We start from the raw sequence: 17506 nt of genomic DNA, 5'->3' as shown, positions 1-17506 counted from the left end.
GAAATCAAACTTGCCTCCGTGACTAGGAATAAAGCTCCGTGAGGCTAACCAGCAGCAGCAGTTTAATCGCAACGTTGAGGACATCGAACTGTGGCTGTACGAAGTGGAAGGTCACCTGGCTTCGGACGATTACGGCAAAGACCTTACCAATGTCCAGAACCTCCAGAAGAAGCACGCCCTGCTGGAGGCCGATGTGGCAGCACACCAGGTATGGTGACCTGGGCACGGCTTTTGGGCCAGTGAGCACAGGAGTGAGAGTGGCCAGTCGGTCAAGAGCAGCTGGTGTGGGGAGGGATGAAGTGTGTTGATTTTCTTAGGGAACCATGTGTGCGCTATATGCTTCTGTTCAAATTAGACTGCCTTCCCTCGGACCTTTCTGGGATCCCAGAATGAGGGGAAACAGTGGCAGAAAGAATGCTCTTGGGTATGGGAAAAGAACCGTGTTATATTTTCTCGGTATGTGAGCAAACCACACCTGAAGTAATAAAGTCAGCCTAGAAATGTCCAGAACATAGTTGCCCCACGCTGGGCCAGGCTTTCAAGACTCTGTCCTACCTGTTCCCAGGATCGAATCGATGGCATCACCATCCAGGCCCGCCAGTTCCAGGATGCTGGCCACTTTGATGCTGAAAACATCAAGAAGAAGCAGGAAGCCCTGGTGGCCCGCTATGAGGCTCTCAAGGAGCCCATGATTGCCCGGAAGCAGAAGCTGGCAGATTCTCTGCGTTTGCAGCAGCTCTTCCGTGACGTCGAGGATGAGGAGACATGGATTCGAGAGAAAGAACCCATTGCTGCCTCCACCAACAGAGGTCAGCCTCCCGCCATCAGACAGGAATCCAGTTGGGAAAGGGCTCTACCCTTATGGCAGGAAGGGGACCAGTGTCAGAGTGAGCAAGGTCAAGTTTAAGTTGAATTGGAAGTTTAGGTAAACCGTGGTGGAAGCTAAGTGACAGTTATGCTGCCTCTTCTCTTGATGGCTTGGGTGACTTGGGAGTGGTTTCTCTTTCAGGCAAAGATTTAATTGGAGTCCAGAATCTGCTAAAGAAACACCAAGCCCTACAAGCAGAGATTGCCGGACATGAGCCCCGCATCAAAGCAGTTACACAGAAGGGGAACGCCATGGTGGATGAAGGTGAGTGTCGTCGGAAAAGTGGCTTCACTCTCATTCACGGCACTCTTCTTGGAAGGCTGAGTGCGTGGACCCGAGTCAGGCTGGGCTGTAGGGTTGAAGACCGTCCCCGCGCTCTCCTGACTATGACTTTGACTTGCCCATAACCTCTCTGAGCTGGACTTGTTACCTGTGAGGTGGGGATGATATCACCTGCTCCCACAGTTGTGAGGATTAAACAAGGTCAGACACTGAGGAGCCTGAGACAGTGCCCGGCAAGTGTGTCTCCGTGACTGGGAGTTGGGGGAGTGGGGGCTGTTATTTTTATTGTTTCTTTATGATAACATCACTGACACCAACTAGGGATACCCTCCTTCTTAGAGTCTAGATAGACTTCATGCTTTGAGGAGGCAGAAGACAAGCAGATCTGTTGGGCTGGAACCTGGACCTCTCGTAAAACTGAAAATATGAAGGGGCCTGGCTCCCCAAGATGTAGTGTCGTAGGTGCTGCGAGCGCACAGAGGACGTTTTTGTCCTGCTGCAATGTGTCCACCTGCTTCTCGTTGTCCTCCCTCCCCTGCCTACCTCGCAGGCCATTTTGCTGCAGAGGACGTGAAGGCCAAGCTCCACGAGCTGAACCAGAAGTGGGAGTCGCTGAAATCCAAGGCCTCCCAGCGGCGTCAGGACCTGGAGGACTCGCTGCAGGCCCAGCAGTACTTCGCTGATGCCAACGAGGCCGAGTCGTGGATGCGGGAGAAGGAGCCCATCGTCGGCAGCACCGACTATGGGAAGGACGAGGACTCTGCTGAGGTGAGGCGAGCTGGGGGCTGCCGCGCTCGGGCTGGGGCTGGCTGGGAGAATGACCACGTGGAAGGTGCAGCCTCACGGCTGTCGCCCTTCGAAGTGTTTCAGCGTCTTTTTTCCCTTTTTACTATGGAAATTCAGTCATACTTAAAGAAGAGAGGAGACGGCCTTTCACCATCAGCCGTGACCATTTCTCCATTCTTGTTTCATTTTTCCTCCCCCACCTGCATACACATACGTACATAAACACAGTTCTTTGTTAGTCATCTTTTTTTAGTGGACCCCTTAAATTTTATTCACAGAGGTCTAGGTGTAGCCGCGTGCCTACCTCTTCTCTTGCCAGTCTTCACAAAAACCACAGTGAGCTGAATATTGACACGACCTGAGATGATTTTTGGAAGTGGCGGTAGAGGAAAATGGAGAAGCACCGAGTGTGGCGGGGAACGGGGTTCCCTGGACGAGGGAGCTGCCACTTGTTGGGAATGTTTATTTCTTAGGATGGGGGTGGATCTGCTGTACGTGTGATGTTGTTCTTTATGTCCCTTCATGTGTTTCAGGGGTTGCCTAGTTAAGCATGTAAAGGCAGGCTGAAAAGATTATAGTAGAAATCACAGTATTTCCTCCAAATTAAATGTTTATCAAAAAGGGGGAGAGAGTGGAGGACTGATCAGGTCGCCGGGTAACTAAACAGATTTCAGAGGCAGGTGGCGTGTGGGAGAGGCAGCAGGGCGGCTCTGGCTTCTTGCTCAGGGTCGCCGTGTGTTATTTTGGTTCCAGGCTCTGCTAAAGAAACACGAGGCTTTGATGTCGGATCTCAGCGCTTATGGCAGCAGCATCCAGGCTCTGCGAGAGCAGGCCCAGTCATGCCGGGTGAGTGTGGCTTCCGTTCAGCAGCTGCGAGTTCCCTGGGGGCTGGGGGGCTGGGGAAGATGAAGGACCCGGATGCGGCCAGCAGGTGTCACGGTCATGGGTGTTGTTCTTGTGACCTCAAAGACCCCAAGACAGCTGAACTTCCTGAATCAGATTTTGTTGGTAGCTTCAGAGAAGAACTCTGACAAAGGTGTGTTTGGTAAATTTGGGACAGCTGTGGAAGTTGGAGTCCGCCGTGGGCTTAGATGCCACACCGGGGACATCCTGTAACTTTGTTTGCCCTTCCTTTGGATTTTTAGCAACAAGTGGCCCCCATGGATGACGAGACCGGGAAGGAGCTGGTCTTGGCGCTCTACGACTATCAGGAGAAGAGCCCTCGAGAGGTCACCATGAAGAAAGGGGATATCCTCACCTTGCTCAACAGCACCAACAAGGCAAGCGCAGAAAGAGGCCGTGGGCGGGTCTCCATCAGCACCGCCAGTTGCGCTCAGTTGGGCGTCTTGGGAGTGTGTCTTTCCAGGATGAGGCTGGTTTTGAATTTGAAGACTTTACTTCCCTGGTCCACCTCCCACTTCATACAGGTTTATCCTGTTTTGCCTGTGATCAAGATGACCAGTCTTGTTTCCTTGAATACCCGGAAGCTAGTGTAATGACCCACCCTCTCAAGGGTAGCTTTTTTCACCATTGAAAAAAATTCCAAGTGGAATTTTTTTTCTCTCTTGGATCAAAGTGTGCTCCTCTGTAGCTTGTACCTGTTGGTTCTAGACTGTACGACTACAGCAGACAGTTGAAGACGGCGCCAACGTCACCCCGTAGGCTCCGTCTTCTCAAAGTTAAACGCTGCCTGGTTCATCAGCGTTTCTCGCCTGACACATTCTGGTTTGGCAGTGTCCTTGGAGTGAGTCCATGGTCCTCCACGTGTCATAGGACTGATCCCCAAAGAGCCTGCCTCCCCTTTCGGTCTAGGCTGGGGAAGTGTCCTCGGCCCAGCCGTTGTCAAGAACCTCCTATTCCCACACCCTCAGCTTACCCCAGTCGTGGGAGTTTGAGAAAACCTGACTGGTGTCTTTATGTTGACTCTCACCCTCAACTAACCCTCCGGTCTGACTGATTTACTCAACAGCAGCGTCGTCCAGTAGAACCTTCTGTGGTGGTGGATGTTTTATGTCTGTGTTGGCCCTACAGTAGCTGCTAACTGCAGGTGAAGTACTTCATGTGTGGCAAGTGCAGCTGCGTTTTTATTTAATTTCACTTAACTTACTTAAGCGTGGCTCATGGCTGCAGTATTAGCACAGTTGCAGGGCGTCTACGCGAAGAGAAGGCTGGCCTTCCTGTCCCGAGTCATCGGGGCTGCACTGTGACCGTCTGCATACTTGGCACGTCACGGGATTCTCTTGCCGTGATTAGAGCTTTCTTTTGTATGCACACAGGCCTCCTTGGATTCTTCCTTCCTCAGGGGAGGAATTGGCTTTCAAGTCTCTCTTTTTTTCCACTTAGGACTGGTGGAAAGTGGAGGTGAACGATCGTCAGGGTTTCGTGCCAGCCGCGTACGTGAAGAAGCTGGACCCTGCGCAGTCGGCCTCCCGGGAGAACCTCCTGGAAGAGCAGGGCAGCATCGCGTTGCGGCAGGAGCAGATCGACAACCAGTAAGGGTCTCGCCATCGGGCACGAAGGGCCCAGCGCCGCTTGGGGGCTTAGTCTGTGTCACACATGGGCTGAGGTTTAGGCAGCGTCCTGAGGCTCCAGAGCAAATGCTCTTATGATGCCTGTCTGCACTCAAGAACACACTCTTCCTGCCTTTCCCAAGTCGCTTCTAACCCACACAACGCTGTTGGAACCTAAAATCCCTGACCCGTACCTTTGTTTTCCATTGTTTTGTTGTCTTCCCCTGCATTGGCAAGTTTCTTTTCCTAGACATTTGCGAATTATTACCGTCTCAGTCTTTGTCCTCGGGTCAGGAGATGTTCTTGAAATGGGTTTTTAGCTGTTCCACACCCCTCCTGCGCTGCCCTTTGTAAAAGGCCGCGTAGGGAGCGTCTCGTCTATCGACTTTGTGCTCTGAGAATGGAGTATACTTTTTATGAATCGGCTCTGTCCTCTTTCCTGTAGCTAAGCCCCCATAAAGACCTATGTCCCTCCTTTAGGGTATATCTTACTCTGCTAATGAAATCAAAGGCTTTAGGCACTTGGGAGAGATCCAGAAAATACATCCTCACTAGAGTTTAGAATAATAGAACTTTTCTGACCCTGATGATCCCCGCGGAGATCGGTTATTTATACACTTAATTAGACGTTTTCTGTTACTGTTAAGACAAGAATGAGAGGTTTTGGCCTGGATCATAAACACGAGAGCAAAACAGTGGACCAGATATCTGACTACAGTTGCGTGTTAGCCCTCAGGAGAGTCTCTTCCTCGGGGCGGTCACTGTATCCCCTGGCCTGGCTCTGCGAAGTGACCAGTGTTTCTAGCACAGGAACGTTTACTGCCTTAAGCGTGGCAGACGTCAGGAAAACGAAGGTGAACTAACCCCCTAATTTAATGTGATTTTCCTGCTCTTTCCTTACTGTGATTTTACTCCCGGCCTGGCCTGCTTCCAAGAGCTCTTGAATGACTCCCTAATTTTCCCCACTCAAAGCCTCCGCCGTCACAGCACCCATCGGAGCCGCCGCCTTCCATCCCCGTGGATTAACCCACTAATCCGTGCGTGCTTTTGCTGTGCCCCTCTGTGCAGGACGCGCGTAACTAAGGAGGCCGGCAGCGTGTCTCTGCGTATGAAACAGGTGGAAGAACTGTGAGTAGGCCGGAAGCTCTGCCGAGTGCCGCCCTTGGCTCCCCGTCCATCCTCCCGCTGCCGCTTCTCTTGAAGGCGCTCGTGGGTCCAGGAAGGCGAGGGGCGGGAGGGGCCCGTCTCCGGCAGCAGCTTTCGCTCACAAGGGAAGGGGTTTGGGTGAAGCTGTGTCAGCTGTGGCCGCTTCTCTCGTTGGTTGCTTCTGTGCAGCTGTGTGTTCAGAGTGTTGTTGGTTCCCCTGCTGGTGGCTTTTGTGCTGGACCAGCCGCTCTCAGCAGACCCGGAGGCCGATGATGCCATAGCCCTCAGTAGGCAGGAAACCACATGCCTCGTAAAGTGCTTTGATACTTGGTAATTCGTTCCTTTTTTATTTCACTTCTGGAAGCTTAGAATGGATTCTAGATTTTTTTTTTTTTTTTTTGGAATTTTAACTCAGTTGTACTAAGTTTGTCATTTTCACATCTCTAAAGATACCAGAAGTTCAGTCTTTTGTATTTTAGTTCCCCAGGGTGAGAGTGTCATTTGAGTCTCTTCATAAGAAACGTTCAGCTAATGAAATGGGATTTATGTGATTTCTCCTTCTGAAGTGGCCAAAACTTTCTGAGAAATAAATGTATTATTTTAGAAACAGTAGAAATTTCCTACTGTTCCGGAGATACTAAAATCCTGTAGGAGGCTGTTTAAGATAGCTCAGCATACCGTCCCCCACCGCCTGGGGGCTGCTGGCAGAAGCACACGGCAGGAGAACAAGCCCTCTGGATACATACGCACAGCAAGTTCATCTCATCTCGCAGCTGTGGCCGCATGGAGCCTGTGGCGGTGTGCCAAACGCTTGGTTTCGGTCCTCTGTGGTTGTGATGTCAGTGCGCACGTGGCTGGGCATGAGTGTGCCGGGCCACCCAGCCACCCAGTTGTGAACCGTGCCGTGTGTGCTTGTCCCTGAGGTTGTCTGTGGGTGCTCGGGGTCTTCGTCTGCCTTCCGATACTTTGTCACCAGGGCATCATCGTTACCGACTCACAGCCTGGGACCCACATCTTGGAGACAGCTGGTAGTTTGCCACTGTGGGAAGCTAACTGTCTCCCCTGCCCCCTCTTGTCACCCTCTCGAATTACATCAGGTACCATTCTTTGCTGGAACTGGGGGAGAAGCGTAAAGGCATGTTGGAGAAGAGTTGTAAGAAGTTTATGCTGTTCCGTGAAGCGAATGAGCTACAGCAGTGGATCAACGAGAAGGAAGCGGCCCTGACGAGCGAGGAGGTCGGCGCAGACCTGGAGCAGGTCGAAGTGCTGCAGAAGAAGTTCGATGACTTCCAGAAGGTACAGAAAGTTGTTCGGGGACTTGGTTCTCTTGATTTTTGCTGCGGATTACCAGAATGAGAACTCAGTGATTATATTCCTTCATTTCTGTAGCCATTTTTAAATGAGTTTAATCGAAACTTTTCTCACCCCAGTTTAGTTTTGAGGAAATACATGCAGTTTTTTCTACATGTTGTTTTAAGAACTTTCCTAGGGCTTCCCTGGTGGCGCAATGGTTGAGAGTCTGCCTGCCAGTGCAGGGGACACGGGTTCGAACCCTGGTCTGGGAGGATCCCACATGCCACGGAGCAACAAAGCCCGTGAGCCACAACTACTGAGCCTGCGCGTCTGGTGCCTGTGCTCCGCAGCAGGAGGGACCGTGACAGTGAGAGGCCCGCGCACCGCGATGAAGAGTGGCCCCCTCTCGCCGCAACTAGAGAAGGCCCGTGCCCAGAAACGAAGGCCCAACACAGCCAAAAATAAATAAAAAGATATATAAAAAAAAAAAGAACTTTCCTAAACCTAACATACAAACGTGTAAAAGTAGTTTTTCTAATTGGGGTTAAATTCACGTAACATAGAGTTAACCATTTTAAAGGGTACAATTCAGAAACACTTAGTTCATTCACAGTGTTGTACTACCATCCCCTCTGTCTAGTTCCAAAACATTTTTTATCACTTTAAAGGAGACCACAGACCCATTAAGCAGCCACTCCTTATCCCCCTCTCCCCTCCCCCCCAGCACCTGGCAGCCACCGAGCTGCTTCTTGTCTCTGGATTTATGTATTCTGGACATTTCCTATAAATGGAATCATAGGTCATGTACTTTATGGCTGACAGCTTTCACAGAGCATAATGTTGTCAAGGTTCATCCTTGTAGACGGATCAGTGATCTGTTAACTGTTTATGGCTAATGTTCCATGGTGTGTATATACCACATCTTGTTTATCCATTCCTCAGTTTAAAAGTATTCTTGGGACTTCCCTGGCGGTCCAGTGGTTAAGACTCTGCACTCCCAATGCAGGGAGTGTGGGTTCAATCCCCAGTCAGGGAACTAAGACCCCCGCATGTCGCATGGTATGGCCAAATAAAAAAGTATTCTTATAACCAATTCAGGTGGGTTGAGGGGCTTTTCTCCCAGAGTGGCTAGCACTAAAATTTCATCACAGTTCTGACATGTGTCCTGTCCCCTACAAAGAAAGGTTTTTAAAAAATCTCCAACCAGGGTTTCCCTGGTGGCGCAGTGGTTGAGAGTCCCCCTGCCAATGCAGGGGACACGGGTTCGTGCCCCGGTCCGGGAGGATCCCACATGCCGCTGAGCGGCTGGGCCCGTGAGCCATGGCCGCTGAGCCTGCGCGTCCGGAGCCTGTGCTCCGCAACGGGAGAGGCCACAATGGTGAGAGGCCCGCGTACCGCAAAAAAAAAAAAAAAAAAAAAATCTCCAACCAGAATAATGGATTTTTTAAAATTAATTATTTATGGCTGCGTTGGGTCTTTGTTGTTGTGCGTGGGCTTTTCTCTAGTTGCGGCAAGTGGGGGCTACTCTTCGTTGTGGTGCGTGGGCTTCTCGTTGTGGAGCACGGGCTCTAGGTGTGTGGGCTTCAGTAGTTGTGGCACACAGGCTCAGTAGTTACGGCTTGCGGGCTTAGTTGCTCTGCGACATGTGGAATCTTCCTGGACCAGGGCTTCAACCCGTGTCCCCTGCATTGGCAGGTGGATTCTTTTTTCTTTTTTGGCAGGTGGATTCTTAACCACTGCACCATCAAGGGAGTCCCAATAATGGATTATTATTAACTACAGGCAGTTCAGTAAACATGAGACAGACGTCTCCGATGCCCTGCTGTTTTCTTACTTCCTTGGTAGTGACAATCAGCATTTTCTGATTTAGGTGACCGTCAAGGAGTAGAAAAGCTATAAGATACCTATTGGACAGAAATTTATATATTCAAACCATAGTTTATGAGTACCTGTTGCTCTTCTTTGAATTGCTCTTGTGGGTTTTAGTTATGATGTCTTTTTCTTTGAAGGATCTCAAGGCCAATGAGTCACGGCTGAAGGACATTAACAAGGTGGCTGAAGACCTGGAGTCCGAAGGTCTCATGGCGGAGGAGGTGCAGGCAGTGCAGCAGCAGGTGGGGGTCTGGCCCCTGCACGGTGTCTGTTAAGGAAGCAGCTTGGCTCCCCCTTCATCCTGCGTCGCCTAGCACGCGTGTTCCGTAGCACAGGGTGTGGCCAGGGCACTGGTTCTCTGTGTGACCTGCACTGTCTTGGTTACCTTTGACGGGAGGGAAAAACAGCTGTCTTCCTTATGCCCATTAAATATTGTAGAAGTTGTTGAATGTTCCTTTAGCCCTTAACTAGTAATAAATTCATGCAGTCTCTTAAATAAAGAAAAGGTATTACATAGGAACACTTGGTCTCTCTATAGACTTTAAGAAGTTCCTCTGGCCAGTCAGGCTGCCTGTCTTTTTGTAATTCTCTCCAGGTTTGACATGACAGTGATGAGTGTAACTTAGAAGTGTGTATTTTCTCTAATAATAGAACTGGTTTTCTTCTCTGCTTGTAGGAGGTGTACGGCGCGATGCCCAGGGTAAGTGTCTGGTGCCCCGTGTGGAACTTGAACTTGAGAAGGATTAGCTCTTGGGATAAGGATAAAGTCAAGAGCCTCATAAGGATTTCTGTTCTTGAACCTCGAGAGATGCCTTTCGTGTGTAAAAATCTGTGGAAAAGAAATAGCAGGAAAAAAAAAAAAAAGAAAAGAAATAACAGAAGTCGGTCTCTATTGGCCATCCTCCAAAGATCAAGAGTTTTTCTCTGTTCAGTTACCTAGAACTTTTTCCACAGCAATTCTTTTTTTTTTTTTAACATCTTTATTGGAGTGTAATTGCTTTACAATGGTGTGTGAGTTTCCGCTTTAAAAGTGAATCAGTTATACATACGTTCCCATATCTCTTCCCTCTTGCGTCTCCCTCCCTCCCTCCCTCCCTATCCCACCCCTCCAGGCGGTCACAAACCACCGAGCTGATCTCCCTCCCCAGCAAGTCTTTAGGTGTGTTTATCCCTCTTCAAAGAGTCCTCTGAATATGACATAAAGAAACGCCGGACATTTTATTAACTTTCCCCATTGTCTCCATCTCTCCTACTGCATTAAAAAAGGAAGAACTTTTCTCTCCTATTTCTTTGCTTCGTTTCCCTCGAGCAGCCTTGCAGTTTGCTGCCAGCCAGTGTTGAGTTCTGAGTCACAGAGGGAATTGCTGTTCCAGCTGATTTCTCTGTGAACTTCCTGTCGTCCAGAGGGAAGGCTGGGGCTGCTTTGTTTTGTGCACAGTTGCTTGGCTGCCTAAATGCCTCCTTTTTCTTTGAATAGGATGAAACTGATTCCAAGACGGCCTCCCCATGGAAGGTAAGAGCTTCTGTGCAAATTATTATTTCCAAAGGTTTTCCAGGAACAGAAATACTTTACATCCTTTTCTGGCGTGCCTGTTATCTGAGTATTTAGGCTTGTCTGAGCCTGTGATTGTTTCTGGACTTGTTTGGCCTGGTGTCTTTCTGACCCTGGTGTTGTATTCTTGGAATCTGTCATGCCTTGAAATGGGGTGCTTAATACACAGAAGCAAAATGTCTCCCTGCAGACGCTCAGCACAAATTCAGTTAGGTCGAGTTTATCACGCACTGTCGCTGCCAGGGTATACAGCTGGCCCTCCACATCCGTGGGTCCACATCCTCGGATTCAACCAACCAACAATTGAAAATACTAGCATCCGATCCATGGTTGGTTGAATCCGAGGATGCAGAACCCGCCCATACAGGGCGCCGGCTCCAAGGGACTTGAGCATCTGTGGAGTTTAGTACCTCGGGGGGTCCTGGGATCATTCCCTGTCGGGTACCAAGGTTACAGGGGTGACTGCAGTTCACAGAGGTCACACTGCATAGTCAGGCATGGTCCCACCAATAGGACTACAGCCCAAAAGGACACATGATGTGAGGATGAAAAGGAGCGTAAGCTCCACTCATCGTCTGCCTGGCCGCTTCCTCCCGGGGCCTAAGAAAGGCTTGAGAGAAGGTCCACATCCGACGAGACACATAAAGGGGGGACACCAGATGTTTACCAGCTGCAGTGGACATTATTCCAGAGAGATCCAGGGGTGGTGCTTGACCAGGGTGGGCATAACTTCAGGAGGACAGGGGATGAGCTTTTTCACGTGAAGCGTTTATAGCCGTGATTATGGAACTAGTTGCCTAAATGCCAATTCTAGCGTCTTCCCTCCTGACCCAGCTCTTCAGGAATATGCCACTCGGGTTATAGACAAGCTGAAAAGAGCGGACCTCTACTTTATGAAAGTACACCTTCCTAAAATCTGAAGAAAGCATGAAAACCCCAAAACAAAAAGTCTCCCCACACCAGTCCCTAGGTTGGTACTTCTCAGCCCTGTCATGAGGTCTGACCTGTTGTGAGGACCTAGGCTGAGAGGGGTTTGTTTCTTTGGCCTCCTTAGCCCTCCAGGCTCTGACCATTCTGCTTATTAAATAGGCTCCAGATTGGCAGGAAGGGGACATTTTTCCTTGGATTCAGCTTTCTCCTCTTTTCTCGATCTTAATTTTCGTTGCATAGCAAAATTCAGTCATTGGTGACATGAATGAGCAGCGCCCTTACCTGTCTGATCTCCTGCCAGAGTTTTTCTGGTAACAGGTATTTTTTCAGAAACGCACTCCAGATGACTTGACAAACACCAGTCAGTACCTCCTGTTTCTGAAAAGGATTTGAAACAATGGGTGTCTGCTTTCCGAACCCTGTACGCACCCACACTGGTTGAGCGCTTCACTGGGTGTGTCACAGGAACATCCTAGGAGCCTAACTTCCCTGCGTCCAAGCTCAGCTCCTCCTTTTCTTTACATACTTGAAGATTACGAGCATCACAGTGCCTGCCAAGTAGGGTTTCTTTCTGATAAAACTAGGCAGGCTCTGAGATCCCAAGGGGCGTTTGATTTTTAGAAGTGACTACATTGATGAGAAGGAAGCTAACTCGCCAGCGTATTTTCTTTTTCATCTACTAAGGCTGTTGCCCTTAGTTCAAGGGGGATACTGTTAGAAGGAACCACAGTCCAGTAACCATAAACAGAAATGAAATTAGTGGTGTCCTTGACTATTTAAATAGTCCCAGCCGCCAGCATTTATTCAGCTAAGTGTGTTTTCTGGACTGTTCTCCTGTAGTAGGGACAAGAAAAAGACACCAATCGGTAGTCTTTGAGCCTTTTTTTTCCTGTCCAACCAGCCGTTTTAATTGTGGTTTTCACCGCTCTTTTCACTCTTCAAGTAAAATGAATCATTGAGATGGGTGTGATTGTGCACTTGGGTTTCTGCCTGACTTTCTAGTTGTTGATACTCTCATTGCTGCTCTGCTCAGAAATTTGATGGTACCCTTTTACAGTCATTTTGGTGGACATTTGGAACCTAATTAATAGCACTTGCACCTCAGATTTCTCTCTTAATCAGCAGACACTTGATTAGTTTGCTCTTCTGCTTTCCTCCCCACATAGTCTGCTCGCCTGATGGTTCACACCGTGGCCACCTTTAATTCCATCAAGGTAAGAAACCATGGCAGCTTTCCTTGTCTTCCCCGGTCTCCTTCCTTGTCTCCTTCTCCTGTCTTCAGCAAGGCTCTTGTCCTAATTAGTTGTATGAACTGTAGCACTTGTCACTCTCCTGGGCCCGAGGGTGTCCTGGCCAGGACTCTCTTTACTCTCTTTGTGCAGCAGGAGGCTGTGCTCAGCTTGCCTGGTCCTGGCGATGAGCCTGGTGAGCTCCTTCCCTCACCCCCAGGAGGGCCCGGAGCTGCGAGGAGCGTAGTGTTGGAAGGCAGTGACTGCCTTTCTTGCCTCCTTTCTGGACCCCGAGCTGGCTTGTCTCCCCAGTACAAGGTCCTGCAGCTGCGCTGTGCTCCTTGGGCTGCTGCTGCTGCCCGGCGATGCAGCCGTGCAGGGTGTTGGGGAGCAGTAGACTTGGGGATTTGTCCACTCGGTGGTTGTTAGGAAGCAGTGCTCTGAGGCAGGCACCAGGCTAGGCGCTGAGAGTGAAGATAAGTCAGCGGCGTCTCTCCTGCTGCTTCCGCGGTGATTGCAAGTCAGGTGTTGGTGGAGTGTTCGCACCGTGGCGTCCGGCGAGCTGTGGCAGGGTCTGGCTTTCTGGACTTTTGCTGTTGTGGCGTGCTCATCGACTGAACTAGGAAGCTTGGAAACAGGAAATCATCTGTGCCCCAGCCTTTCCTTTCACGTTAAGCCACCATTCCTCTGGTTCTGGCCCTTTTCCCAGAGTCTGGTGTGGCTGACACTTTGCTGTCCTCCCCCAGGAGCTGAACGAACGCTGGCGGTCCCTGCAGCAGCTGGCCGAGGAGCGGAGCCAGATCCTGGGCAGCGCCCACGAAGTGCAGAGGTTCCACAGGTGAGGGACGGCCGGGGCTGGCACGGGGGGAGCAGGCCACAGTTGGGTTCATGCCGACGGTAACGGCTGGCTTTTGTCAATGGTTGTGCTCTCGCACCTGGTGGGCGCTCTCAGTCAGTAACGCTAAGCGGATCCATATGTGTTCCTTGCTGTTTAGAGCTTGTTGGGCCACTGACACATGTGCTGGTGCCAGTGAAATGAAGTTTCCCTACTTGACCTGAGGCTAAGGCAGCCGTACTCAGCACTCATTAACTTGAACGCGTGTCCCACCTGCAGAGATGCTGACGAAACCAAGGAGTGGATCGAAGAGAAGAACCAGGCTCTAAACACAGACAATTATGGCCACGACCTGGCCAGTGTCCAAGCCCTGCAGCGCAAGCACGAGGGCTTTGAGAGGGACCTCGCGGCCCTCGGCGACAAGGTGAGAGGACGTGCGTGTGGAGCACTTCCTGCGATTCTGCCCGAGGCTGCGCTCCCTCCTTCCCTGCTGCTCACCACTTTCTTCCCCAGGTGAATTCCCTTGGGGAAACGGCCGAGCGCCTGATCCAGTCCCACCCCGAGTCGGCAGAGGACCTGCAGGAGAAGTGCACCGAGTTGAACCAGGCATGGAGCAGCCTGGGCAAGCGCGCCGACCAGCGCAAGGCCAAGCTGGGCGATTCCCACGACCTGCAGCGCTTCCTCAGCGACTTCCGGTGAGAAGCCGGCTCGCTGGCTCTGGGCCAGAGGGCTTTCTAGCTGGATTAAATGCATGCCTGCATCTAGCACTTAGAAGGCTTAAGCCTGGGAATTCCCTGGAGGCCCAGTGGTTAGGACTTGGTACTTTCACTGCTGGGGGTGTGGGTTCAATCACTGGTTGGGGAACTGAGATCCCACGAGCCACACAGCAAAAAAAAAAAAAAAAACTTAATCCTAAAGAAAAGCATTTGCGTTTGAAGCTGTAGAAAACTTAACCACAGCTACTGTCTGTAAGAACCTGTTTTTCTGTAGGGTGAGAAGATCTTAGTTATAAACCTGTTCATTCTTCCTCTGAGGAATTCTTGAGTTTTTCTTTTCTTATTATTTCAATAAGACAAACAAGAAGCTTTGAAATACTTTGCCTGGAGTTCTAGCCCCATTCGGTAGATTAACTAGATTAACCCCAAGTAGCCCTCTGAGATAAGAATTATGTAGTTCTCTCTTTTCCTGGGCAGAAGGCCTGCTTGCCAGGTAGCGTAACAGCCATTCCTCTGTGGATCTGGTTTCCAGGGACCTCATGTCTTGGATCAATGGAATCCGAGGGTTGGTGTCCTCAGACGAGCTAGCCAAGGATGTCACCGGAGCCGAGGCCCTGCTGGAACGACACCAGGTAGGTGGGCCTGCGGAGCAGCGGAGACATGGCTGCCCTGCCAGGCTGGGAGGGCCTTTGCAGCTGACGTGAGAGTGGGCAGCTCCTGCCGGTACCTAATCCCTTCCCTCCTCTTGGCAGGAGCACCGGACGGAAATTGACGCCAGGGCTGGCACTTTCCAGGCATTCGAGCAGTTTGGGCAGCAGCTGTTGGCCCATGGGCACTATGCCAGCCCCGAGATCAAGGAGAAACTGCATATTCTAGATCAGGAGCGTGCGGACCTGGAGAAGGCCTGGGTCCAGCGCAGGATGATGTTGGATCAGTGCCTTGAATTGCAGGTACACGTGCTGGACAGTAGCTTCCTGTTTGCTGCAGGGTTTCTGGCCAGGTAGCTCGTCGCCACAGGCTCTGTCTTCTCACCTGCCCGTCCCCTCTTCAGCTGTTCCACCGGGACTGCGAGCAGGCTGAGAGCTGGATGGCTGCCCGGGAGGCCTTCCTGAGTACCGAAGACAAAGGGGACTCGCTGGACAGCGTGGAGGCTCTCATCAAAAAACACGAGGACTTCGACAAAGCCATTAACGTCCAGGTGAGGCCTTCGTACCTTTCCAGGTTGACATCTTCGGTCTCTCTGTTGGTGTATTCTCCTTTCCCTTCTCAGTGACAAGAGAAAAAAATAGTTATTGTTTGCTTAACTCAGCTGCAGAGCTTTGGCAGCATCCTCAAATTAAAATACTTGGCATTGACTACAGAGGAAGCAGCGTAGTCCCCATCGGGTCCAGTGCAGAGCTGTGCATTCTAGGAAAAGTGACGTGCATTAATAGTTTTTTAAACTTTATATATAAATTCTGGCACTTCTGAGGTTTTGTTTGTTCGTTTGAGGCATACTTTTAAAAATGTTCATGTTACCCAATTTGTGTCTTTTTTTATGTTATTTATTTTTGGCTGCGTTGGGTCTTCGTTGCTGCGCACAGGCTTTCTCTAGTTGCGGAGAGTGGGGGGCTACTCTTCATTGCGGTGCGCGGGCTTCTCACTGCAGTGGCTTCTCTCGTTGTGGAGCACGTGGTCTCGGCCAGTGGGCTTCAGAAGTTGTGGCGCACGGGCTTAGTTGCTCCGCAGCATGTGGGATCTTCCCGGACCAGAGCTCAAACCTGTGTCCCCTGCATTGGCAGGCGGATTCTTAACCACTGCGCCACCAGGGAAGTCCCATTTCTGAGGTTTTAATAACAGAGATGCCACAGGGAAAAATTTTTATACCGAAAGGGAAGAAAAACAAACTTATGGGTAGGTAAGTGAATCCATGAACGTAAACTAGAAAGATGCAAAACTCCTTGGCTTAGAAACCATTTTGTTGAAAATCGGACAGTGTTTTCTTATGAAACCTAATCTTGTACGTGACCTCTGCTGGTGCTCAAGCCCCAGCCCCACCCCAGCGTGACCTGGAATCTTCTTGAGTTAAACTCTACTCTAATAATGATTGAAATCAAGCTTTCCTCTGGCTTTTTACACTCCTGCTTCTAGAGTGTCAGTGTATTCTGATCGTATCACCAGCTAGTCACCCAAAATAACCATTCTCTTCTCGAGACCTACAGTCCAGGCGAGGCAGAGTCGTCTTGCCCGCCTTGACCTCACGCCTCTTGTTTGCCGACAGGAGGAGAAGATCGCCGCCCTGCAGTCCTTTGCCGACCAGCTCATCGCCGGCGGCCACTACGCCAAAGGCGACATCTCCAGCCGGCGCAACGAGGTTCTGGACAGGTGGGTGGTCTGTGCAGCCGACGGGTCTTGCCGCCCTTGTGTGAGCGGCCCAGCCTGTCTAGTTCTGTGGGGTGCTCACCTTTGCTCTCGGTTTCACTTTCTCAGGTGGCGACGTCTGAAAGCCCAGATGATTGAGAAGAGGTCAAAGCTGGGAGAATCGCAGACTCTCCAACAGTTCAGCCGGGATGTGGATGAGATTGAGGCTTGGATCAGTGAAAAATTACAGACTGCAAGTGATGAGTCATATAAGGATCCTACCAACATCCAGGTGAACTGAACAGATGAGCTGTTTATCTCCAAAGTAGCCTATGTTATTGAGTAGATCTTGTTAAAATAAGGTATCTTTAAAAGAGGGAGATACTTCTAAGACAACTTCCTCGTACCCTCAGTGATGCCGAGAAAAAGTATCTTAATAAGATGAACCGGTGGGAAAGCCTCACTTAAATGATGAGAGCCGTTTCAGAAGCCGCTTTCCTCATTTGCCTCTGTTGAAACCGTGTCTGCTATTAAAGCGTCTGCAGAAAAGGCCCCCTTGTATTTGCTGTTCCTGAATGCTCACCTTCCCAGGGGAAGTATGACAGCAAAATGAGTTTCTGTTGAATAGCTGATGTGCATATTCACATAAGTGTACTGAACTCTCGTTATTTTAATTTATTTTTGTAGCTTTCCAAGCTGCTGGTAAGTTTTATGTTTTTTTTTTAAGAGTTCTAGTTAAACGAGCTCCAGTGTTTGTGCTCTTGTGTGTAGATTCTCGCAATTGTAGATTCTGCCGGTGTCGCCTCATCCATGCTTTTCATTTCTAATCATCCATCAGCCTCCATTCAAGTGTCCCCATGGGATGTGGCTTTCTCTGTTGTAATTAGCCTGCAGCCCTTCGCTCCCCCTCCCCCTCCTAATTTATCACTTAGGCAGGTTGTGCACAGTGTTTGATCTGGGGGGCAGTAGCTGACTGCTTTCTTTTAAGAGGTGTGCTTCTTTTAAAAAATGAAGTCGCTTTTTCTGCGTAAACTTGGGTTCCTCTTGCTCTGGGCTCGTGGCTCTCGGTGGACTAGGGCAGGGCCAGGTGTGAGAGTTTCGTTGCCCACGCAGTCTGGCATCCAGAAGTGCTGGCCACTGGAGAGGG

At 50.3% G+C, this 17506-nt stretch overlaps 1 protein-coding gene across 7 annotated transcripts in view; it reads left to right on the top strand.

The window, feature by feature from the left end:
• Positions 1–17506, top strand: part of SPTAN1 (spectrin alpha, non-erythrocytic 1) — a 60447-nt gene that overhangs the window by 25308 nt on the left and 17633 nt on the right. For 2 of the 7 annotated variants that reach the window (XM_030858457.2, XM_060300347.1), the window contains exons 16-37: positions 27–208; positions 566–809; positions 1010–1132; positions 1701–1918; positions 2690–2782; positions 3082–3216; positions 4280–4428; positions 5515–5574; positions 6690–6888; positions 8895–8999; positions 9434–9457; positions 10235–10270; positions 12406–12453; positions 13215–13306; positions 13583–13727; positions 13817–13998; positions 14552–14651; positions 14772–14969; positions 15071–15217; positions 16280–16383; positions 16489–16651; positions 17047–17061. In XM_030858457.2, the coding sequence (XP_030714317.1) occupies positions 27–208; positions 566–809; positions 1010–1132; positions 1701–1918; positions 2690–2782; positions 3082–3216; positions 4280–4428; positions 5515–5574; positions 6690–6888; positions 8895–8999; positions 9434–9457; positions 10235–10270; positions 12406–12453; positions 13215–13306; positions 13583–13727; positions 13817–13998; positions 14552–14651; positions 14772–14969; positions 15071–15217; positions 16280–16383; positions 16489–16651; positions 17047–17061 (2762 nt within the window). The remainder of the gene's footprint in view (positions 1–26; positions 209–565; positions 810–1009; positions 1133–1700; positions 1919–2689; positions 2783–3081; positions 3217–4279; positions 4429–5514; positions 5575–6689; positions 6889–8894; positions 9000–9433; positions 9458–10234; positions 10271–12405; positions 12454–13214; positions 13307–13582; positions 13728–13816; positions 13999–14551; positions 14652–14771; positions 14970–15070; positions 15218–16279; positions 16384–16488; positions 16652–17046; positions 17062–17506) is intronic. The other 5 variants (XM_030858462.2, XM_060300349.1, XM_030858458.2 and 2 more) reach the window with 3 other exon arrangements.

Source organism: Globicephala melas, chromosome 6 (genome assembly GCF_963455315.2).
Source record: "Globicephala melas chromosome 6, mGloMel1.2, whole genome shotgun sequence".
NCBI lineage: Eukaryota > Metazoa > Chordata > Mammalia > Artiodactyla > Delphinidae > Globicephala > Globicephala melas.
This window is presented reverse-complemented; position numbering and strand designations above follow the sequence as displayed.